Raw genomic sequence first — 25,310 nt, 5'->3', positions numbered from 1 at the left:
AATGTTTAAGAAACCATAAGAAAATTATGTGTTTGTTTTAAAATTTGAGATTACATAGAAAGTATTTTGCGTAGGATATGGGCAGTTCCCAAGAGCACTATCTTTTGAATTTCTGCCATTTGGGAGTTTCCTGGTATCTGAGCTAGGTAGCAATCAGCCCCTTTTGCTATCATTCCTAGGTCATTATGACAACAGGTATTGTTTTAGTCTGCAGGTTCCACATTTTGCTAATTTTTATTTCAAGATCTTTATTTATACTTGCTCAGTTTTCGGTAGGTCTTGACAGATACGTTTATATTGATTGGGACAGTCATATCAATGAGGAGGCATGATTTTTGTCTGAAGTCTTTCAATTATTATTATAATTATTTATTATTATTAAAATTATTATTATTATTATTAAAATTATTATTATTATTATTGTTGTTGTTGTTGTTGTTGTTGTTGTTGTTGTTGTTGTTGTTATTATTATTATTATTATTATTATTATTATTATTATTATTATTATTATTATTATTATTATTATTATTATTATTATTATTATTATTATTATTATTATTATTATTATTATTATTATTATTATTATTATTATTATTATTATTATTATTATTATTATTATTATTATTATTATTATTATTATTATTATTATTATTATTATTATTATTATTATTATTATTATTATTATTATTATTATTATTATTATTATTATTATTATTATTATTATTATTATTATTATTATTATTATTATTATTATTATGTTGGTGCATAATTATTGCGGCTATTTTTCAATAAATTTTATTCAACAAAAACAATAACAACATTTAACAAAAACATCTTTAAATGATTATTCCGGAGCATATTCACCATCTACTTAGGTATTCAATGCATTGAGAAGCAAGCTTCCTCTACCGGTTGAAACCGGTTGAGACCGGTTGTTACTCTTCAACATCTGTTCCACTGTTAACTGTCTTCAGCTCGTATTAATGTTGGCCGCCGAGTGATCATCGACCTGTTCTTTTTACACTTGCATTCCCCCGTATGAGACGGCATATAGTGTAAAGTTAAATTTGAATTTGATTTTATTATATTTCGTAGCACGGAAGCAGTTGTGGTAGCTTAGTGATTGTGCATCCAAGTGTATTTGCCTTCTTCAAAGAACAATTAAGCATTTTTTTTCTGCTCTTATCCTCCAATCTTAGAATTGTTAACTTTGAGGAACACAATTTTCCTTGAGTTAGATCTAACACTTACTTTTGTCTAACTTTTGGTCTTTGAATCCCAAAATGGCCCCAGTTTTTTTCAACTTTGTGAGCTACAGGATACCCTCGCTTTGTCTCAAAAACCATAAAAATACCGTTTCTAACAAATTTGTGCTTATTTCATACGAATACTTAAAAAATTTACATACAATGGAAAATAGTAAAACATTTCTTGACAATAATATTTGTTCAAATTTATTTTGTTCACACAAAGGATATTGTTATTCTAAGTAAATTGTGTGCAAGTACACAGACATGACAGGAGTAAATAGACACCATTATAATCGTTAACATTTATTTAAATCTGAAATTATACATTCAGATTATTTACTAATTATTATAACGTGAATATCTAATATTTAGTAGACATGCCCTTTACATTTTTCAGTGCAAGGTCTCTATTAGTCATGCTACTGATCAAATGAGGAATATTCTCTTAACGAATTTCATACCATGTTTCAGATTTGAGGATGATTTTGATATTAAGTAGTATTAATATCAAAAGATAATTTTTATATCCAACTGAACATGGAAGCTTAGTTATAACACCGAATACTGCGTTATTAGAGCTCTGAGAAACCCACTCCTGTAGGCGCTTAATGTATAAAAGCTTACAGACGAAATTCGTCTGCTAGTATCTATGCATGCTTCTATGCACCAAACGCCTATATGAGAGGTTCTCACAAAGCTAATTACATTGTACTCGGTGCGGTAACAAGGCATCCATGTTTAGATATAAAGAATGCAAACGTTTAGTGACGATTTATTCACTGGCTACTTCACAATCACACTGAGAACCTTATTCAAAAATATTTGAGGGTTATGGTGCAATCCTCTCGGTCTACGAACTGAACTCAGTTTATTGTTTATAATTTCAGCTTAGAGCTGCGGCCATGCTGTCTCTTGTACTTTTTATGTTATATTCCCGTATTTCTGTATTTTCATGTCTTCCCAGCTTACTTTGTCCTAACAGCATCAGCTCCTCGTTACTTAAACTTTTGTTCTATGAAACGCTAGCGGTTCGACCACGTCATCCTCCATGACATCTTCAGACCTTACGTTTGCAAGTGTCAAAATAGCTTTCCAGATTTGACGCAGATGTCCGCTTTATGAAAAACTTGTAAGCTCACGTATACAGCTTGACTATATATTTTTCTAAACACCATTCAAAGCTTAGACTTTTACTTCATCTCATGACTTAGCTATGTTACCCACAACATTCATTATGCTAAACTTATTCTAAAAGTCTTTAATTGTAGATTTATCTCCCCTTCAATTGCTTTTATAAGTTGTTTGGAAAATTTTTTTCCCGGATATGCCTTGAAATTAGCTGCTACACCTTGATCCATTGTTTGGAGTAAAAACCTTATGTTCTTGGGGATATATTCTATTCTTACATTATCACAAAACTCATCTAGCTGAACTGGGCGGGGAGAAAAGATTGTTGGAACTATTACGTCTAAGACTGTACTTTTCTACAGCAGAACACAAGATGTTTTGTAAACCATCCTTCGAAAAGGCTCTTCCATGCAGATAGATAGATAGATAGATAGATAGTGATTGGAACAGTGACTGATGTACAGACAGACAGACAGACAGATTCTATTTCTGGCAGGTTGCTGTTCCATTAAAACTCTCACCCGCTCCCAACCCACTGTTTTAGTACTATCTTGTACTAAAGCGTACTAAACACTGAAGAGACAGCTATAAATCAATTATTACCTAGTGACGTGACAAAAGCGACATTTTATGGCTTAATAGATTAATGAAAAGGGCGGAAAGTAGACATGACATTTTCACTTCAATTATCACGTGCTACAAGGCGGCGAGGAGCTGGTAGAGCCGGACGAAATGCTAAGCTGTATTTCGTTTGCCGCTACGTTCTGAGTTCAAATTCCGCCGTGGTTGACTTTGCCTCTCATCTTCTCGGGAGGGTCGATAAACCAAGTGCCAGAGAAACACTGGGGTCGATGTAATCGACTTCATCCCCACCTCCCCCACAACAACGACCACAACAACCACCACCACCACTACGAGAACCATTATCACCACCACAACCACCATCACCACTACCACTACCACCACCACCGCTACAACCACCATCGATAACAACAACAACAAAACAGAAGCTGCGAAGAACAATACAAATACTTTATTGCAATGTTTGGAAGAATGAGGAATTTAGAGTGAGTAAAACACACAAGAACACCACGGGCCAACTGGAAGTAACTCTACTGATATTGCTTCCATACATGGCAGTGTACTCGGATGTCACTCCCATTTGAATCTGGCAGCGACTGGGCAATGCTCCGACCAAGAAGTTCATCATAATTTGCCCAACTCTCTTGCTGCAGCGCCTGTAGATGGCGAGTTCGCATTTGTATCTTGTAACGGTCACGCTAGAGCGGAAGCAAAGAAGAAAAAAAAAGATATTTAAGAAATAATAAACAAACATGTTTACACAAGTGAAACAAAAAAAAAAAAAATGAAAGAAAGTGAAGAGTAAGTGGAGCTATAAACTGCCAAGAGACTGTATGAGATCCCGCTGCATGCTAAAAGTAGAAACCAAATCTCTCTTTTTGTAAATAAGCACTGCATTACCATCCTGTTCTGTACCAAAGGCAATTCTATACCTTACACACATACTAGCGTAGCAAGAGTGTGTGTCGCCTGGGGCGGCCCTTCCGTCTGCACAACGTTTGCATATTGTTATTATATTTATTTGTAGAACGTCTTTAACAAAGAAAAGGAGATACGACGAGTCATATTTGAGCCTCGGTTTCACTGTGCTTACTGGTCGAGTAGAAAGACCACAGTGTGTTCTGTGCTCTGAGGTATTGGCAGCTTCTTCGCTGAAGCCCAGCAGGCTAAAGAGGCAACTTTTATAAGTGAGGTACATCTGTGTTATTTGTCCGCAAGCCTGGGGTATAGTCTTGGCAGGGGTATATTCTGGCCTGGTTGTCTGGAGGGAGTATAGTCTGGGCTATACCCCGCACCGATCGATAAACTTAACGATAACTTAACTATATATACTTTCTAAAACCTCTGACGAAGCCTAGAGAAACACCCAAGTACCTCAATTTCATCTACTAATTACTTCAGTCCACTGGAGGGATAAAAGTAGAATGAGGTATTATTGCCTCTTGGCTGAAATAGCTGTAAGATATTATCCCAATTTCTATTGCTCTATGTTATATGTTTTAATAATTACTGATATTTTTATATTTTATATATTATATATGTAAAGCATAATATGTTATACATGTATGTATATTGTTATAATTGTCGTTTTACTAAATAAGTAAATTGACATAATATAATGTCTAGAAGTTGATGAATACCACCTATTGATCCCCTCCATTTTCTTATTGCTATATATATATATATATATATATATATATATATATATATATGGATGTATATAGTCGATTCAAATAAACGAATCAAATTAACGGACGACAAGCGGACGTGCATAAAGAAAGTATTAGCTTGACGGTCGGTAAAAAGAAAGAGTTTGACGTTACGACCGTAGCTCTTCGTCGGAAACGAGAGAAGGAAAAAGTCTAAAGAAGGAAAAGAAATCACCAACAGTACGTGTGTAGTCATATATATATATATATATATATATATATATATACTTTTCTACTCTAGGCACATGGCCCGAAAATTTTGGGGGTGGGGACCAGTCGATTAGATCGACCCCAGTACGCAACTGGTACTTAATTTATCGACCCCGAAAGGATGAAAGGCAAAGTCGACCTCGATGGAATTTGTTCTCAGAACGTAAAGACAGAATACCGCTAAGCATTTCGCCCGACATATACATATATATATATATATATATATATATATATATATATATATATAAGATATACATAAGGTCCTCAAAATTGTCTCATATATTTTTAGCCTTCTATACTTACTTGCAGGCTGACGCTTTCAGGGTACCGCTAGCCGGATGATCAGGTAGAGGCGCTTCAAATTTCTCCGTTATCATTGAAAGTGACCTGGCGAAATTATTATAGCATACTTTCAACTCTTCGGTTATCGCCAAGCATTGGGTACCTTTTATAAGATCTGCTCGGAAAATAAGAAAGTAGTTAAACGGGTGTGAATACATTTACAACACAGCCGTGGAAGCAAAAACAAAACGTTCAGCATTACTTAATACCGACATTGCTTATTGATGCAAGCGGGTATGGCTTGCTTGTTTGAGGAATTCGCTCTTGTGGCTACGTGATACCGGTTTCAGTGCCGACAGCGCACCACCTTGGGCAGGTGTCTCCTACTATATAGTCGGGTCGACCAAAGCCTTATGAGTGAATTTGGTAAACGAAAACTGAAAGAAGCTGCCTCGAAAACTGCCTCGCCACGTACTGAATTAGAAATAGACGCTAATGTATTTTCAACTACAATAAAAAATCTCCGAGACAATCACATACCTTTCTATGTAAGCAAACAGAAAAATGATGAATCCACACGACTTCGATGTTAACGACTGATGCGTTTCGAATTTAAAGTAAATTATATTTACCTATTGTTCTCCTCAGTGTGGTACTCCTAGTTATAAATTTGCGAGTGTTAGGATTAAATATGTACGCGATCAAGCGTACAACAACAATAATGTATGTATGTATGGCACTCCGTCGCTTACGACGTCGAGGGTTCCAGTTGATCCGATCAACGGAACAGCCTGCTCGTGAAATTAACGTGCAAGTGGCTGAGCACTCCACGGACACGTGTAACCTTAACGTAGTTCTCGGGGATGTTCAGCGTGACACAGTGTGACAAAGCCAACCCTTTGAATTACAGGCACAACAGAAACAGGAAGTAAGAGTGAGAGAATGTTGTGGTGGAAGAGTACAGCAGGGTTCGCCACCATCCCCTGCCGGAGCCTCGTGGAGCTTTAGGTGTTTTCGCTCAATAAACACTCACAACGCCCGGTCTGGGAATCGAAAACCGCGATCCTACGACCGCGAGTCCGCTGCCCTAACCACTGGGCCATTGCGCCTCCACACAACAACAATAATATGCTGCAATGCAGACTTAGGAGACTTCTTACCGTTTACGTCATGGCAGATTCCCGCGTATGAGATGTGCATCGATTCGTTTTGATAAAGTAAATTGAGGAACATGTCTTGCTCCTCGTCGGATTTACCAATGCCTTCGGTCAGACAATTCACATACTTCTTGTAAGACCTGAAATGATACGTGTTTTATATATATTTTACAATTTCAACAAACGCAGAGAAATGGAGGAATCTTTAGCGCGGCGGGGAAAATGCTTAGACGCATCTCTTTAGGTTCTAAGTTCAAATTACGTCGAGGTTGTTTTCACTTTTCATTATTGCGAGGTCGACAGAAAAAAGTACCAGTCACTTACTAGGGTCAATGTAAACGACGAGTCCCTTCCCCCTAAAATTACAGGCATTGTACCTCCAGTAGAAAGGATTGTTATTTTATGTTTGATTTTTGCTTTACATTTGTACAAGTTGGCTCCAAGTCTCACCCAGAGACCTCAAGAGACAACAAGTTAGAAGTTCATGTTGGTGTTATGCCTAGGGTGCCATATATTTGGTTTTGTACATAGTGTTGTTCTAGAGAATGTTTAAGAAACCATAAGAAAATTATGTGTTTGTTTTAAAATTTGAGATTACATAGAAAGTATTTTGCGTAGGATATGGGCAGTTCCCAAGAGCACTATCTTTTGAATTTCTGCCATTTGGGAGTTTCCTGGTATCTGAGCTAGGTAGCAATCAGCCCCTTTTGCTATCATTCCTAGGTCATTATGACAACAGGTATTGTTTTAGTCTGCAGGTTCCACATTTTGCTAATTTTTATTTCAAGATCTTTATTTATACTTGCTCAGTTTTCGGTAGGTCTTGACAGATACGTTTATATTGATTGGGACAGTCATATCAATGAGGAGGCATGATTTTTGTCTGAAGTCTTTCAATTATTATTATAATTATTTATTATTATTAAAATTATTATTATTATTATTAAAATTATTATTATTATTATTATTGTTGTTGTTGTTGTTGTTGTTGTTGTTGTTGTTGTTGTTGTTGTTGTTGTTGTTGTTGTTGTTGTTGTTGTTGTTGTTGTTGTTGTTGTTGTTGTTGTTGTTGTTGTTGTTGTTGTTGTTGTTGTTGTTGTTGTTGTTGTTGTTGTTGTTGTTGTTGTTGTTGTTGTTGTTGTTGTTGTTGTTGTTGTTGTTGTTGTTGTTGTTGTTGTTGTTGTTATTATTATTATTATTATTATTATTATTATTATTATTATTATTATTATTATTATTATTATTATTATTATTATTATTATTATTATGTTGGTGCATAATTATTGCGGCTATTTTTCAATAAATTTTATTCAACAAAAACAATAACAACATTTAACAAAAACATCTTTAAATGATTATTCCGGAGCATATTCACCATCTACTTCAATTACTGCTTCCCATTTGCTTAGCAACTTAGCTGTTTCGACAACAGAACCGATAGAATAAGTATAGACTACAAAACAGAAAAAAAAAGTAAATAAATAAGTCCTAAGGGCTATTTGTTCGACTAAGCCCTTTAAGGTGCTGCCCCCAATATGATCGCTGTCCAACGATTAAAACAACTAAAAAGTTGGGTTTTTTTAAATAGAAAATAAAAAAAAGTAAAAATCAACAACCAACCCGCAGAAGCGCTTAAATTGTTGCAGGCCAAAGGCATTGAGGGACAAGACTGCATTTGAGGGGCTCTTGCCCATGATTTTGTAGTAACAGATCTGGACAATACTTGGGCTATAAACTGCATCGCCGGCAGAGGGTGTCACGCCTAGAGTAAAGAAACAAAGAATTATTAATATACAAGCTTTAATAAAAACCGATGAGCTTGCAGAATAGTTAGGATGTCAGATAAAATGCTTAGCGTCATTCCTTCTGGTATTTTATATTCTGAATTCACATTTTAATGCGGTCGACCTTTGCCTTTCGTTCTTTCGGGGGTCGATAAAACAAAGTGCCTGTCAAGAACTGGAGTCTATATAATAAACTTGCCCGTCACCTCTGAATGGCTGGTCTTGAACCAAAATTAGAAACAAATATATATATATATATATATATATATATATATATATATATATATATATAACAAAACTGTCCGATGAACGGGAACGTGAAACTCAGAGTAACGGTTTTTTTTTTTGTTATATTTCTGCTGCTTTTAAATAAAGTATATATATATATATATATATATATATATATGCGCAGGAGTGGCTGTGTGGTAAGTAGCTTGCTTACAAACCACATGGTTCCGGGTTCAGTTCCACAGCGTGGCACCTTACTATAGCCTCGGGCCAACCAAAGCCTTGTGAGTGGATTTGGGAGACGGAAACTGAAAGAAGCCCGTTGTATATATATATATATATATATATATATATATATATATATATATATATATATATATGTATGCATGTATGTATGTATGTGTGTGTATAGGTTTGTGTGTCTGTGTTTGTCCCCCAACATCGTTTGACAACCGATGCTGGTGTGTTTACGTCCCCGTAACTTAGCGGTTCGGCAAAAGAGACCGATAGAATAAGTACTAGGCTTACAAAGAATAAGTCCTTGAGGTCGATTTCTTCGACTAAAAGCGGTGCTACAGCATGGCCGCAGTGAAATGGCTGAAACAAGTAAAAGAGTAAATATATATTCATTTAAAATTTTGCCTCGTGGCCCGATGACATCGATCCCAGTGTTCAAACTGGTACTTATTTAATCGACCCCGAAAGGATGAAAGGTAAAGTCGACCTCGGCGGAATTTGAACTCAGAACGAAATACCGGTAAGCATTTCCGTCCGGCGCTCTAACGATTCTATTGCATCTTACATCGTGTGTATTCATTCTTGAGAAGAGCTTTTTCTGCTAAATATGAAATCTGTAGGTTTTAGTTCTTTGTTTCTACCTTTAGATTATCACGTTCGTGAATTCCACCATCGTTAGAATTTTTCTTTGTAAATTTTCCTTACATTCTCTTTTTATCTATGTTTTTGCCGTGCTGTTCTGGTTTGGTTCTTGCTAGTCAAGTCTTTCTGTAGTTTTGAATTTGGTTTTGTTGTGTTTTGTCATTTACTTCATTTTTGCCCTGAAATTTGGTCTACTTTCGTTTTCGTTTGTTTGCATCTGGAATGTCGTCAAGCATTCACAGCCTTCAACCAGTCAGGCAATGCGGGTGTTTCAAGCGAACGAACGGTGAGGTGAGGAGGGGGCGACAAATATCAAGGGACGTTAACAACAAGAGGATTGTATGTCTAACACAGACAAGTAACTGACTTACATATAATGAGGATTATAAACAGCGAAAGGGTGTTCATGGCCAAAAGTAGAAACTGTATTGGCTTCCCTGACTTTTTTCCTTGGTATCAATACCAAACGGTGGTTCCTGAAATAATAATAATGATAATAATAATAATAATAATAAATTGCACTACTGGGTACTGCACACTTTCTACGCAAAACACTTTCAATACAGTAAACATAAGAGCACCACAGCAAACCAAAGCACATACCCAAGGCGCACAGAGCTGCGCTCGGTAGTGAAGTGAAAGCACGTTATAAAAATAAAACTACTGAATAATAATAATAATAATAATAATAGCTCATTCTTTTATTAGCCACAAGGGCTCACATAAAACTATATTAAATGATATGCAACAACATACAATGGATTTTCCGCGTGTAGACAATATAAATAATTAAATTGAACAAATTAAAACTCCCAATGAGGGAGGCGTTTTAAGGTCCTCGTGGAAAAACCCATGAAAGCCACGGGTGCCTGATCAACAGGGCAAGAGCCCTTCTTTTATTTCTCACAGGTGTATGCTCAGAATTGGTCCTTTCACACTGGCCATTCTTCCAACCTTTCAACACCCACCTTTCAAGGCAACACTTCCTTCTCCACGCTCAACTTCCTTTTCAAGTGAGACTTGATGAGGGCTTGGCCAAAGAAGAAGGTGTCTCTCTTTAGCCCTTTTCAAGCGGGTCCACCATACTACCTCTTTCGCTACAGCCACGAGACAAATAAAAATTGCCAGCCCCTCCCGACCAAATTCAAATTTCTGGCGTATGAAACGTTTCGGCTCATGAGTATTGGCTCAACTAATTCGACGCTGACTTATTTGACAACGGACGTTTTAATATTTCTCTCGTTTCAAGGCGGCGATCTCGCAGAATCGCTAGCACGCCGGGCAAAATGCTTAGCGTCATTTCGTCCGTCTTGGCGTTCTGAGTACAAATTCAACCGAGGTAGACTTTGCCTTGCATCTTTTCTGGGTTGATTAAAATAAGTACCAGTTGAACACTGGGGTCGATGTAATCGACTTACCCCCCTCCTCCGAAATTGCTGACCTTGCGCCAAAATTTGAAACCAATATTTCTCTCGTTCTCTCCCTCTCCTATCTCTCTATCTAGCTAGCTAGCTAGCTATCTCATGCGCATATTTCTGCGCATGTGTGGTTTGTCTCCAGCGCCTAAGAATACTGTCGCCAAAAACAGGCCGAATGTTCAACCACTCAGCCATGCCAGGTTGCCAGCGTCGAAAGAGCTGCGCCCAGTCGTCTTCTTCCGAATTTTCTACTATTTCTGTCTGTTATGATTTCGGAGCGCTAGCTCAGACTGTTTGGTCATGTTGCTCGATTTTTCTGAGTTAGACCCTGCTTATCGTGTTCTCTTCACTGAGGATTCGACTAGGTTGACGGCACGTGCTGGTCAACCACATGTCGCATGATCACTGCAGATGAGGATGTATTTCGTGGAGACCACTCATGTTTGGCTGCATGATCAAAAACCAAACGTGACTTTTCCCTTTTCTGCCCATGACAACAAATGTGTGTGTGTGTTTGAGAGAGAGAGAGAGAGAGAGAGAGAGAGAGAGAGAAAGAAAGAGAGAGAGAAAGAAAGAGAGAGAGAGAGAGAGAGAGAGAGAGAGTTAGTAATAATGAATAGTATTTCTACTTCTGACTACATTTTTTTATTTTATTAATAAGAAAGCAGGTAGGTAGGAGGTAGGTAAATAGGTAGGTAGGTAGGTAGGTAGGTAGGTAGGTAGGTAGGTAGGTAGGCAGGTAGGCAGGTAGACAAACAGATAGATAGATACAGACATACATACAAGCATACATACATAATACATATATACATACATACCTAGGTAGACAGGCAGACAGACAGGCAGACATACATACATACAGACAGACAGACAGACAGGCAGGCAGGCATTTACGTAGACAAAGAAACTGGGATAGATAGATAGATAGATAGATAGATAGATAGATAGACGGACACACAGACGAACAGACAGACAGATAGATAGATAGATAGATAGATAGATAAGCAGATAGATAGATAGATAGATAGATAGATAGATAGATAGATAGATAGATAGACAGACAGATAGATAGATAGGTAGAAAGATAGATAGATAGATAACTTTCTTTTATTAGCCACACAGGGCTGCACACAGAGGGGACAAATACAACTGTAGAGCTTTTCTTTAAAAAAAAAAAAAAAATCCGATCAAAAGGGATCGGTAGGGGCAAAAAAAGGCGGGGGGTGTATCGTATATCACAGAAAATGTCAATTGTGTAAAATGGGGTCACATTAGGTTTATCCATGGAGAGAAAAGCCTACGGAAAAGACCATGGTAACCTCAGCAGGGAATAGACACATGAGAGCGAAGTGCTCTCTCTCTCTCTTTTTTTTTTTAATTTTTTTTTTTTTCGATTTATAGGATCATGCTCAAAGAGGTATCGTCACTCGCACGCACCATCTTTGCTACATTCACCCACCTTTTAATGAAACTTTCACGAGACAAAAACTGTCTCTCTATTCTCACCTTCCTTTTCAAGTGATACTTGAAAAAGTTGATGAGCGATTGGCCAGAGAGGTAAGTTTTCGTCTCTAATCCTTTCGCTCGGGTCCACCACACACATTCTTTCACCATGGCCACCAGTATGATGAACACTGCCTTGCCTTCCCTGTTGAGGGACGGTGGTGGAGCAATTTGCACAATAGACTCGGCTGACAGGCGAACTCGTCCCACACGTGACAGCAGCCGTTCGGCATAAGCCCACAGGTCGGAAATCTTTGGACACTGCACGAGTGCGTGCAGAACGGTTTCGTCGCTCTGACCGCATCTCGGGCATGTCGGTCCGGTGTGTCTCGAACCGTGTCTGTAAAGCTTATCCCGAACGGGTAATGCTTCTCGATAGCACTGCCAGGCCAGGGATCTCTGGTGGTTGTCCATAGGTCCCGGCCCGAAAGTTGTCCTGAACAGGCGGGTCAGGTGTTCCTCGTCGACGCCCAGATTCTGCCCGAGATCGTCGTCGCACCTCCCCTCCACTAATCCTCTATAGAACGCTTTTGTGGAATCAAAGTTGCACAAGATTGGTCCCGGACGGCAGAGTTGCTTGAGAGCAACGCGACACTCGCGGTGCCATTCGCCGAGCCTAGGTCTCTGTTTAATCCACGACTGCAGTTCGGCTAAGGAGACGAGCTGCGGGAAAGCGCGCCGCACAAACGGCGACCACACCTGTTCACCGTCGTCTAGGATAGATAGATAGATAGATAGATAGATAGATAGATAGATAGATAGATAGATAGATAGATAGATAGGACAGAAAGACAGACAGACAGATACATGTTGCATATTGTAAACATTGAGAAATTCAAATGAAATATTGCGGACAACACAAACCTTCCGTCGGTCCCAGGTTTGTGGATGGACTTCCGAAGCTCCGGAGTTTGTTTGTAATGTAATCCAGTAACAAAGCTTTTCATTCAGTAAAAACCTAGAAATTTTTCAGTTTTCTCGGAGCCGCTTCAAAAGACACAAATTTAATAATTATAATAATAATAATAATAATAATAATAATAATAATGATGATGATGATGATGATGACGATGATGATGATGATGATGCTGACCAGTACATGGAACAAATAGGGGCTGCAATAAGGGTGGAGCACTTGCAGAAAACAGCACGGCTTGGAACCGCTCGAATACTCCGGAAGGTGCTGGAAAAATAAGGGGTGTTACCTTAGTTCACTGGTAAGTGAACAGCTGACACCGTAGTACATCTCCAGCGTTAGAAGCTGTGCAAAGGCAATAATAATAATAATAATAATAATAATAATAATAATAATAATAATAATAATAATAATAATAATGATGATGATGTTTTCAAATTCTGGCTCAAGGCCAGCATCTTCGGAGCAAGGGTAAGTCGATTACATCGACCCCCAATGCGTAATTGGTACTTGTTTTATCGACCCTGAAAGGATGAAAGACAACCGTTTGGTGCGTGACATTTATATATATTGTCATCACCATCACCATCATCATCAATTGATGTCTGTTTTCTATGATGGCATGAGTTGGACGGCTCAACAGGATCAGATGAGACACAGGACCACTTCGAACTTCGATGCTTGCTCTGGCATGGTTTCTACGGCTGGATGCCCTTCCTAACACCAACCCTCTTTACAGAGTGTACTTAGTGCCATTTTTTTTCGTAGCAACGGCATTAGTAAGGTTACCAACAAACTCGCAAGCCCAGATTCCTCTACAAGGAGTGGAGTAAGGTAGTATGAAGGACGGTGGCTTGGTGCCTTTTGCTGAAGAGATTAAAGTATGATAAGAAAGGAATAGGAGTCTTACTGTAGAGAAGACACATGACTATCTCAGCTGGAAAGAGAGATGAAAAGATGCTGGTGATAAGGTGTGAGTGGATTTGGTAGAGGGGAAACTGAGAAGAAGCCCGCCGTAAATGTGTGGGGGGTGGGGGGGGGGTCTTTGTGTCTGTGTTTGTACCTCACCACTGCTTGATAACTGGTGTTGTGTTTACGCCCCCATAACATAGAAGTTGGGCACAAGATAAAATAAGTACCAGGCTTTAAAAAATAAGTAGTGGTATCGATTCGTTCGATTGAAATTCTTCAGGCGGTGCCCCAGCATAGCCGCAGTAAAAGAGAAACGGTATTTAGAATGATGGGCAACCCTCATGGCAGGAAAAGTATTAAAAAAAAAACTAAAGTGATATTTTCCCTGCAGGAATATTATTCATCGGTGTTTGATTTCTGTAAAGGTAACTCTTATGTTTAAGGTTTCATAGTACAATGTATTTCACAAACAGTTTTTTACGCGTTATCAAATATTTTCGAAAGTGAAAAAGAAAAAAAAAGAAAAAGAAAACCTTGTCGCCCTAACTCTCTCAGAATTATACAGGTAGCCATTTTGATACCCAATTTGGTACCCATTTTAAGTCGGGTCGCTGCCTAGAAATTCGGAACCACTGATTTCCACGCTAGTATATGGAGCAGATAACTTACCTGGCCTTGTTTTTTTAGTGTAACTATTTCTTTGATCCAATTGCTTCCAGTAAGTCAAAGGTTTGTCCGCTGTTTCGTTGCAGAACCGAGGATTCGTATCGCCTTTAACAGGCCAGTAATTTTGCTTTGCTTCCTGGTTTCCTTTATTGGTAAGTGATGGCAGTAGTAGTAGTAGTAGTAGTAGTAGTAGTAGTAGTAGTAGTAGTAGTAGTAGTAGTAGTAATAGTAGTAGTAGTAGTGGAGTTATTGATAGGTGTAGTAATATAACAGTGAGTTGTAAGCGTTAGCTAATGCCAGCAAAGACAGGATCGTCTGCTTTATACAAAAAACGTGATGGCGGCAGGAAAAGAATTGCTTGGCGTTAGAACAGAGAATTAACTGCAAAACGCTGAATACTTTCTGCTAAATTCTCTCAACTGCAATAGTCTTCTTTTATTTATTTATTCGTTTTGTTTATTTTGTTTTGTTTTGTTCGGTTGTTAGGGTATATTTTTTTTTAACATCGATATTCATAAAATGGATTGGGGGTTAGAAATCTCATTCGCGAATAACAGATTTGCAGTTTTCAGTTTCGTATTTCTTAGTTCTAATATCTCGCTTCATTTTTCAGAGGTCCTATGTAAATATATATCAGTAATATACTGGTATGATTCAGCCGTGTGTTATTTACGTTAGAAGTTGAGCTTTTTCCCTAGGTATCCGTCCATCAATTTTATTACCTTCACCATATAAAGAAGAAAACTAATTCACTGAAGTTTGCGTGTGTATAGATAGATATAGATAGATAGATAGATAGATAGATAGATAGATAGATAGATAGATAGATAGATAGATGTTTCTATACAAGTTTATCTAGTGTTTATATATGTGTGTTTAAGAGTCGTGCGTAGAGATGTATGTATAAAGACATGTACATATATATATATGCAGACGTACTTATATAGATGCGTGAGTATAGATCTTGTCTATACAGATTTGTCTATATAGATAACGTATGTATATTGATGTATTTGTATGTGTTTGTGTCAAAGAGTTTTATATATATATATATAGATAGATGTATGTATAGATGTGTATATAAAGATATTTAGATATATACAGACATATATAGATAGATGTATGGATGGGTCTATACAAATATGCCTACATAGCTTTGTCAAGGTGGTGCGTGCATAATATGTCTATATAGATATTTCTGTGTAGATGAATGTATTTCGGTTTTCAAGTAAAATTTGGTCGCAATTTGTTGTATTTTTGTTTTGCTTTTTTTTTTTTGGTCAAAAGACAGTAAACAACGTCTCAACGTCGCTACCTGTCTATCTTTCTATCTGCTAACGTATTTATATATTTTGAGTAACGCTAGTTTATTTATATCTTGAATTGCAATATTACAACTGAAGGAACTTGAAATGTTGTGAGTCATGGAAGATGTGCTTTAAAGAACGTGATTCAAACACATTTGGAGAGATTTAGCGAGGGACATCAAGTGAAAGAAAGAGAGAAGGAAGGAAAGAAAGAAAGAAAGAAAAAGACAAAAACAAACAAACATAAAGGATGAATGAAAGAATGGAGGAAACAAAGAAATAAAGAAGGAAAGAGCGAATGAAAGCATAGCACAAGAAAAAGAAAAGAGAGAAAGACAAAGAAAAAAATCAACAAGAACAAAGTTTGAAAGAAAGGTAAGGGAAAAGAACTAGAAAAGAAAGACAGAAAACGAACAGAGGAACGACAGTAAGAAAGCTAGAAACAGAAATACAAAGAGAACAGAGATTGGATGAGAAATAATATTGCTTTGGCTTAAGTATTGACACTGAAGAAAGTATTATTTGGATGATATACATTATATATAGCAAGAGACGTGGTCAGAGACTGTGGTATGGTGAAATTGAATCAAATTTCACTGTGGAATCATTTTTTTTAATACTTAAAATCACACACACACACACACACACGAATTAACTGTTTATATCACTTATCATTTATTCATTGCGGTGTCGAAATTTTCGTAGCACAACTGTGACCTACTCAATGACGTATTTTCAAGCGGTCGTGGTGATGGTATGACGGAAATTTCGATACTTCAACATCCATGCATCCATTTTCGTTGCCCCTTATCCCTTGGGAAGTAGAATTAGAGATAGAAACCCCAGCCACTTCCTCCGTAGGGTCCAATGAGAAGCAACCGTCGTTACACCTGTCTGGATTCCCAAATGTGTCCAACGTAGACAATGGATATTATCTAGCCATCTTGTTCTCAGTCTATTCCTAAGTCTCCTCTTGTTTAGCTCAGCTTGAAGAATCCGTCTTGCGATTTTTTCCTGAAACGTTCTAATCACATGTCCGCGATCCTATGACCGCGAGTCCGATGCCCTAACCACTGGGCCATTGCGCCTCCACCTGGGGTATGTAATACATTGCCTAAATACTAATCTTGAGAAGTTAGGCTTCTCAAAACCAGAAAGGAGAAAGCTGATTCCAAGACTACAGATCCAAGCCATCACTGGAACTGTAAAAATCTGTAAAACTTTCCATGAGTTTATCATCTGAGCATATATGAGCATGTCTAGATATGTAGCTATATGCATGAGAATACATACATAGAAGAAAACATACAAATCTGCACATATACATACATACATACATACATACATACATACCCTGTTGATGTTGAAATGCGACTGAAGAAGCTTTGGATCAAGGTTACAAACTGGCTCTTTCTCTATTGGCAAGAAATCTTGAAATAAAACTGGATAGTGACATGCATACATACCTACATATACATGAAAATGAAAAAAAAATATGCGAAATCCATAAACATAATAATGAAGACGTGGGGAAATGGAATTGTAAAGTTGGATCTATGTATACATCATGGACACACAAGGAAAAAAACAAGCGTCGAATATATAGTACAAGTGACCATTTAACATCCTACTACTATCTCCTCCTCAACCCACAAGAGTAAACAAGAGAGACAGAGACAGGCAGAAACAAGGAAAATGCCCCTTGTATTTGAATACTATGCAAATATTCTTTTTAAAAACTTTTCTTTTAATTTTTCCAAAATTTAATTGTTTTCCGTACTGAAACCGGTACTGAAATGTTTTTTATAAAATTATTTTAGCATTTTCTACCTTCACTTTTTTTTTTTTTTTTTTCATGTATGTATATAAGGAGCACTCCGTTGGTTACGACGACGAGGGTCCTAGCTGATACGATCAACGGAATAGCCTGCTCATGAAATTAACGTTTAGCTCCACCGCGTGCCACCTTGAGCAAGTGTCTTCTACTAAAACCTCGAGCCGACCAAAGCCCTGTGAGTGGATTTGGTAGCCAGAAGATGGTTGACGTTTCAAGTGCCCCGATTAGTAACCGTTAACTGTTGAATAACATATTTAGAATACCTGAGATGTTCGTCGTTCGTCGTTTGGCAGAGCTTATCACTAGTTGTGTTTTGGCTTCGATGCCAGGGCCTTGAGGACAGACGTTTATCGCAGGCTGAAATCTCTTGTCTGTTTATTATCGTGGTGAAGCTAAGTCACCTAACAGAATCGAAGAGAGAGATGTGTGCCGCGGTGGTTTAGTTTGGTGTACATAGAAAGTCGTGTTGACGCTGGTGGAGATTGATGCTTGGTAGTAATCATGTTGGTCATGACGATGTTGCTGGTTAGTAGTCGTAGACTCGTGTTGCTGATGTGGCGACGGCGGTGGTCAGCGTTGGCTGGACGAAGCCGTTGAAGTGGTCGCTGGCTGATTGTTGCTGCTGCTGTCGTGTGGTACACGGGACAGTCTCTATGGCCGTATTTGTTCTTTAGTCGGGGTTCACCAGTTATAAGTTGGTAGTCCAGAATTCATGCTGCGTTTTTCTTCGTCGGGGGTCACCAGTATAGGAAAGTTGGTTATACATCATTAGATGTATACCTGACTTTCCTATATAAAATTAAAGAATATAACGGAACGCTGAACTCCAGACTATCAACTTAAACAACATTTATTCAGGTGGTAAATATATACATCTTTAGTTCTTGTTGTTACAGCTTCTGTTGTTGGGACGTTGTTGGGAGGTGTGAGCGAGCTGTCGAGCGTAAGTCCGAAAGATGTAGAGAGACAGCTTAACACGTAAAGAGGCTGTCTCCAGAGTTCGAATGTTAGAGACACTCTTGACACGTCCATTGCTCTATGCTGGCCAGCAAGAAAGAGAATGAATTGAGCGGGAACGCTTGGTTGTTTAATTCTACGCATGCGTGAGACTACGCATGCGCACGGCGTTACTACAACTTCAACATTTAAATTTAATTTGCCAAAATATTTTTGTCGCTTTGAGACTGCGACCTGATATATATATATATAATTTTAAAATAGGACAAAATCTTTATAAAAATTTATCAAGTAGTCAGCGTGAAAAAACATCGCAAGTTAAAGACGGAATATACATACATACACACACGTATGTGGGGTATACGCTTCAATCAAAATAGGGACATTTTTATGAAAAGACATTTATTTATTCGTTTAACATTATCTGGCCAATCGTTTGCAATTCGTTGCCATAGATACCAAACGCTTTTGAAACAACGTTATCTCACAATTTTTCAAAATCTTTTTGAAAATTTATATATTATATGCATGTATGTATGTATATATATATATATATATATATATATATATATATATATATATATATATATATATATATATATATATGTGTGTGTATGTGTGTGTGTGTGTGTGTGTGTGTGTGTGTGTGTGTGTGTGTGTGTGTGTGTGTGTGTAAGGGATTATCCCAAAACGATTACCAGTTTGCTCTCAGTTATTCCAAATATGTTATTCAACAGTTAACGGTTACTAATCGGGGTAATTGAAACGTGTTGGTCTTTGAAAGGTGCTATATAATTATAGAATTAAAGGTAATGCTATTGCTACTTCCGAGTCATTCTTATTGCTAATATTGTGTGCGTGTGCGTGAGAGAGAGGGAGAGAAAGTGTGTGTGTGTTTATGTATCTATATATATATATATATGTGGCGGGCGGCGGTGCATAATTTTTCTTTGACTATAAATTAAGTTCTTCTTGAGAGAGTTCGCGCCGGTTGCAAACAAAACGACATGGCTTTTTGCGTTAAGAGAGTTGCCGGTGTTTATGAATACGGGGTTTGAGTTGGTTTGTTGGTTGAACTGTCGGTTCATACACCCAGGTGTGTGCATCCGTTCACATAATAATCTCGGATGGAGAATTTTGGGAGAATCCACATCGGTTTCGTTTGCGTTTTTTTCGTGAAACCGAGTATTTCTAAGCTTTTGTGCAAATTTGTTGGTACATAACCAAATGCATCCAGGGTACAAGAGATACAAGTTCCGCATTAATTAGCCGTAAATGTCTTCATTTTCCTTGACTCTTGATTGTACATTCACATCCGCAGGGCAATTGACCGCGACAAGTAAGCAAGTATTAGGTTTGTTATGTTTGCACCGAATTGATGCTTTTATTGGGGTATTCTCCCAGCATTCCTAGTTTTTAAAGGTGCGAATACATCATGTCTTTGATGTATTACGTCAGGGAAAGTCCTTCCTGCGGATAACATCGTAAATAGGTTTTGCAACTATATCATGCCTCAGGGGAAGATAGTATCTCGGAGACATTTTGGGACAGCTGTTGACGGTGTGGCTGATATCTTCCACACTGGTATAGCAGAGCCGACGTTTTTTTTCTTTTTATCACAACGTGACAACGTGGAGGTTTGATAGTATCTTTGTTCCTCTTGTTTATCGGGTATTTAGTAGCTATCTCCTGTTTCTGGATAGCGAAGGCATATCCTTCTAGGTGGGATGTAATGTATCTGTCGCAGGCCCAGGGCAAGCTACTCTTCCTGTCAATGCTGTGGTTGCCCTCTAGCTTACGGGAAATGTACCCATTCATTACTTTTTGTTTGTATGTCGTCTGCTTCTCCTCCAAACTTCTATTTAGGTAGGCCTGTCCAGCCACCTTTGGGTCGCATGAGACAGCTCGATTGTCAGAGCATCTGCATAGTAGTTTTTCTCCAACTCTGAAGATGTTGTTGCTCTCACTTTTGAGTATGCATGGAATATACTCATTTTTCGGGTTTTTTTTTTTTTTTGCTGTTGTCTGAGTGATACCATGCGACATTCAAAGGCTGTACTCTGTTGTTATTCTGACTTCAGTCACAGTACCAATGGATACAACATTCTCATCGATTCCGAGACACTTGTAGCTTTCATCATTTCAGATAGGGGAGATAGACAAGCCGTTAATGTTCACGTTCTCCGCCAGGTCAACAATCTTTCCTGAGTTGACTATTCATGCATGACCATTTGTCTTGCCCAAACTCCATTCCTATATCTCGTGAGAATGTTGTGACTAGTTCTATTTGTCTTTTGATGTTGGTCATATTACCAGAATATAACTTTAGGTCATCAGCAAAAAATGTGTGGATAACATTAATTTTCATTATTTACATTATTTATATTTGACGGATATTTGTCCTCATCTTGTTTGTTGTTAACACAACGTTTCGGCTGACATACCCTCCAGCCTTCATCAGGTGTCTTGGGGAAATTTTCAACCTGGGTTCTCATTCCTAAGTTATTTTCCGATGTTATTATTATGCCCACGGGAATATGGCGTAGTGGTTAAGAGCGCGGGCTATTAACCCCAAGATTCCGAGTTCGATTCCAGGCAGTGACTTTAATAATAATAATAATAATAATAACAACAACATCAAAAATACCTTAGGAATGAGAACCCAGGTTCAAAATTTCCCCCAAGACACCTGATGAAGGCTGGAGAGTATATCAGCCGAAACGTTGTGTTAACAACAAACAAGATGAGGACAAATATCCGTCAAATATAAATAATGTAAATAATGTACATAATTCCTCATCTCTTAAATATAGAACGACATTAATTTTATTCTTTTCTGTATATCCCAGCATGTAGCATTGGCATTTTGTTAACAGGGCTGACAAAGGATTCACTGCCAGTACAAACAACATTACAGATAAACTATCACCTTGGAATATGCCTTATGTATGTATGTATGTATGTATGCATGTATGCATGTATGTATGTATGTATGTCTTCTATTTTTTTAATTATCATAAACCTTCCACTGAGGAGGGAGCCGCTTTCCAACCAAGATACAAGGCTCCATCTTTGGGATGTGGTTAGCACAAACGAATTCACATTTGGAACTTGAGAAAAGTCTTGCATATTTTTACTGTTCCACTCACAGATTACACTTCTAATGTACGAATTAGCCGGTCGATTTCTCTTTCTGAAAATCCCAGTTTATCCAGATTCTCCTTTAAGCATTTGCTAACAAAACCTAGTGCTCAAATTATGTATGTATGTATGTATGTATGTACCCAAAATGTCACGCAGTGAGATTGAAAATGGGACCCTTGATCTCACTGTCATATGTCTGCACCTGTACAACACAAGCACAAAATTCTCCCTGGTGTTTCTCGGTTTTTTTTTATACAAAACTGTTGTCGCTGAAGTTGTTTAACCCCAAAGATGCTGAGCATGCGTACAAGGAGTGCAACCATCACTTGTTCCATAATTGGTTGTTTCCATAGCAGACGGGACTTACTCTCAAGAAATTGAAAGTACCTGGACACACCATTCCGTGGTTGACTCTTATCTTTGTGGATTTGTGTGGAGGAAAGATGAGAAAGATAATTTATTTTATAAAATCCTAGTAAAAGAATAAATGTTTTACTTTAGTCCGCTTGGTGCAGACAACTGACATTATGTTACATCCCCCCACCGATGTTGCTATGTTAAGTAATAATAATAATAATGATAATAATAATAATAATAATAATGGTTTCAAATTTTGCCACAATGGCAGCAATTTGGGGGGAGGGGACTAGTCGATTACATCGACCCCAGTGCGTAACTGGTACTTATTTAATCGACCCCCGAAAGGATGAAAGGCAAAGTCGACCCCGGCGGAATTTGAACTCAGAACGTAAAAGACAGACGAAATACCGCTAAGTATTTCGCCCGGCATGCTAACGATTCTGCCAACTCGCCGCCTTAGTAGTAGTAATAATAATAATAATAATAATAATGATGATAATAATAATAATAATAATAATAATAATAATAATAATAATAATAATAATAATAATAATAATATTGTCATCGGAGCATTGGGTTCAATACCACCCCATCTGAAAAAACATCTGAAAACTTTAGAAATACCCTACAATCTAGGTGTATTGCAAAAGTCGGCATTACTTGGAACTGCACAAATATTGCATAAAGCACTGTCTATCTGAGGTCCTTGTTGTGACTTGACAAACAGTACAAACCCCCGGTAAACACATTATCTTCAGTCAACAAGACAACACAAGACGGTACAAAGGGTTTTACAGCGTGTAAACATTAAAAAAAAACAATAAAAATTAAACATCCAGGATTGCAGCTCAGTCAAGGAGACGAGCTGTGGAAGAGCGAGTCTAACAAACGGCGACCACACCTGCTCACTGTCAAGGAAACGCTGGAGATGACACAGCCTTAAGCGCATGTCTGCGCATCACCAACCACGGCATGCCCAAGCCCCACCCCATTCAACGGTTGTTGACAAATAATAATAGTAATAATAATAATAATTATAATTAGCGGAGTTTTGGAAAAAGCTGTCCTTCAAAATCTCACACTTCGTGAAAAAAGGAAAAGGGTACGAAAGGTGAGGTGGCAAAAACGTTTTAAAAAATAACAGAGATTTAAAGGAAAAATTTTTTTTTTTTCAGAATTGTATGAAACAAGGAAATACCAAAGAATGTGTAGAGGGCGGGGCGGGGTACACTTTTACTTTCTTGTGAGATATGAGACTTTCGAACGACGCTTATTCCAAAACTTTGCCTAATAATCATCATATCATAAGAAGCTTTATAAATGCAATTTTCATTGAAAACTCACCCTAAAGTAGATTCCTTAAACCAGACCAAAAATTATTTAGAAACAATACATAAAACGAACTTCGAGATAGATTTAACGTTGACAAAACAATCCAAGTATTTGAATCTGCGTAATAACACAGCGTCGCATGTCACGTGGTTTAGTGTAAGAGAACATAGAGAAGATGCAGTTTCAACCAAGTCAACGTTATTGACTATTATCCTTCAATTAAATTAGTCCACCAGGTGTACTAATTCCCATTTTTTTTTTCGTCGTGGATTTATATACCCCAGTATTAGACTATTTTCTATAATGAATATCGTGGCGCTCCGTCGGTCACGACGACGAGGGTTCCAGTTGATCCGATCAACGGAACAGCCCGCTCGTGAAATTAACGTGCAAAGTGGCTGAGCACTCCACAGACACGTATACCTTTAACGTTCAGCGTGACACAGAATGTGACAAGGTTGGCCCTTTTGAAATGCAGGTACAACAGAAACAAGAAGTAGGAGTGAGATAAAAGGCAAAGTTGACCTCGGCGGAATTTAAACTCAGAACGTAAAGACAGACGAAATACCGCTAAGCATTTCGCCCGGCGTGCTGACGCTTCTGCCAGTTCGCCGCCTTAAAAAGCCTATGTACTATAATGTTTTGATAATTCTATCCTATCCTAACTGCTCCAAAGGGTCAATAATTTTAGGGGAAGTGGGTGCTAGTCGAATACATCGCCTTTAGTGGCGAAAGTAAAGAATACGCACACCCAGTATTTAGGGGTTACAGTTAGGGTTTAGGGTTAGGGTTAGGGTTAGGGTTAGAGTTAGGGGTGGTCTGCGTATTCTTTACCGCCGCTGTTCAACGGATACTAAATTTATCGACCCCCGAAAGAATGAAAACAAAATCGACCTCGAGCGATGAAATATCGCTAAACATTTCGTCCGATGCACTAACGATTCTGCTCAAGATCTTAAAAAATATATTTTGCGAACTCACCCAGATGTAAATTCCTTAATCAAGCCAAAAATGGTTTAAGAAAACGTTTGTGAAAATAATTTTAAAGGTAGATTTGACGTTGACAAAGACATCAACACTTTTGAATTTATGCAAACAACGCATCACTTATCACGTGATGCAGCGTAGTCGACAAAAAAAAGATACCGATTTGTCTATTTCGGTGTCATTAACTGAGACATTTGTCTTCTCAAGAAAGTCTTCCAAGTGCACTCTGCATGTTAAGAGAACATCACTGAAGCAAGTGGAAAAGTTTAAGTATCTTGGGACCGTATTCACGAGTGTTAGGAAACAGGAGACTGAATTGGATGCTAAATTTTGCAGGTGTTGGCACAGTAATGCATTAGCTCCAGGTGGAGGCGCAATGGCCCAGTGGTTAGGGCAGTGGACTCGCGGTCATAGGATCGCGGTTTCGATTCCCAGACTGGGTGCTGTGAGTGTTTATTGAGCGTAAACACCTAATGCTCCACGAGGCTCCGGCAGGGGATGGTGGTAAAACCTGCTGTACTCTTTTAGCACAACTTTCTCTCACTCTTACTTCCTGTTTCTGTTGTACCTGTAATTCAAAGGGTCAGCCTTGTCACACTGTGTCACGCTGAATATCCCCGAGAACTACGTTAAGGGTACACGTGTCTGTGGAGTGTTCAGCCACTTGCACGTTAATTTCACGAGTAGGCTGTTCCGTTGATCGGATCAACTGGAACCCTCGACGTCGTAAGCGACGGAGTGCCAACATATATATATGTATAG

At 38.1% G+C, this 25,310-nt stretch overlaps 1 protein-coding gene across 5 annotated transcripts; it reads right to left on the bottom strand.

Annotated features, from left to right (window-relative positions):
* Window positions 1-3,388: 3,388 nt before the first annotated feature.
* LOC106873396 (uncharacterized) lies at window positions 3,389-24,679 on the bottom strand. Of its 5 annotated transcripts, XM_089362235.1 has the most exons (8): window positions 23,574-23,697; window positions 17,285-17,397; window positions 12,995-13,117; window positions 9,581-9,685; window positions 7,939-8,080; window positions 6,322-6,458; window positions 5,183-5,336; window positions 3,389-3,658 (listed from the first exon to the last, which is right to left on the bottom strand). In XM_089362235.1, the coding sequence occupies exons 4-8, from the start codon at window positions 9,615-9,617 to the stop codon at window positions 3,412-3,414; spliced, it is 717 nt and encodes a 238-aa protein (XP_089218361.1). In that variant the 5' UTR covers window positions 9,618-9,685; window positions 12,995-13,117; window positions 17,285-17,397; window positions 23,574-23,697; the 3' UTR covers window positions 3,389-3,411. The 5 variants fall into 5 exon arrangements, with proteins under 5 accessions (XP_089218361.1, XP_089218360.1, XP_089218359.1 ...); XM_089362234.1 differs by lacking the exons at window positions 17,285-17,397; window positions 23,574-23,697 and adding an exon at window positions 24,543-24,679; XM_089362233.1 differs by lacking the exon at window positions 17,285-17,397 and having other exon boundaries at window positions 23,574-23,727.
* Window positions 24,680-25,310: the final 631 nt, after the last annotated feature.

The sequence above is a fragment of the Octopus bimaculoides genome, chromosome 14 (genome assembly GCF_046866305.1).
Source record: "Octopus bimaculoides isolate indiv1 chromosome 14, ASM4686630v1, whole genome shotgun sequence".
In the NCBI taxonomy this organism is placed as follows: Eukaryota; Metazoa; Mollusca; class Cephalopoda; order Octopoda; family Octopodidae; genus Octopus; species Octopus bimaculoides.
The sequence above is the reverse complement of the archived record's forward strand: the minus strand, read 5'-3'. Positions and strand labels throughout refer to the sequence as shown.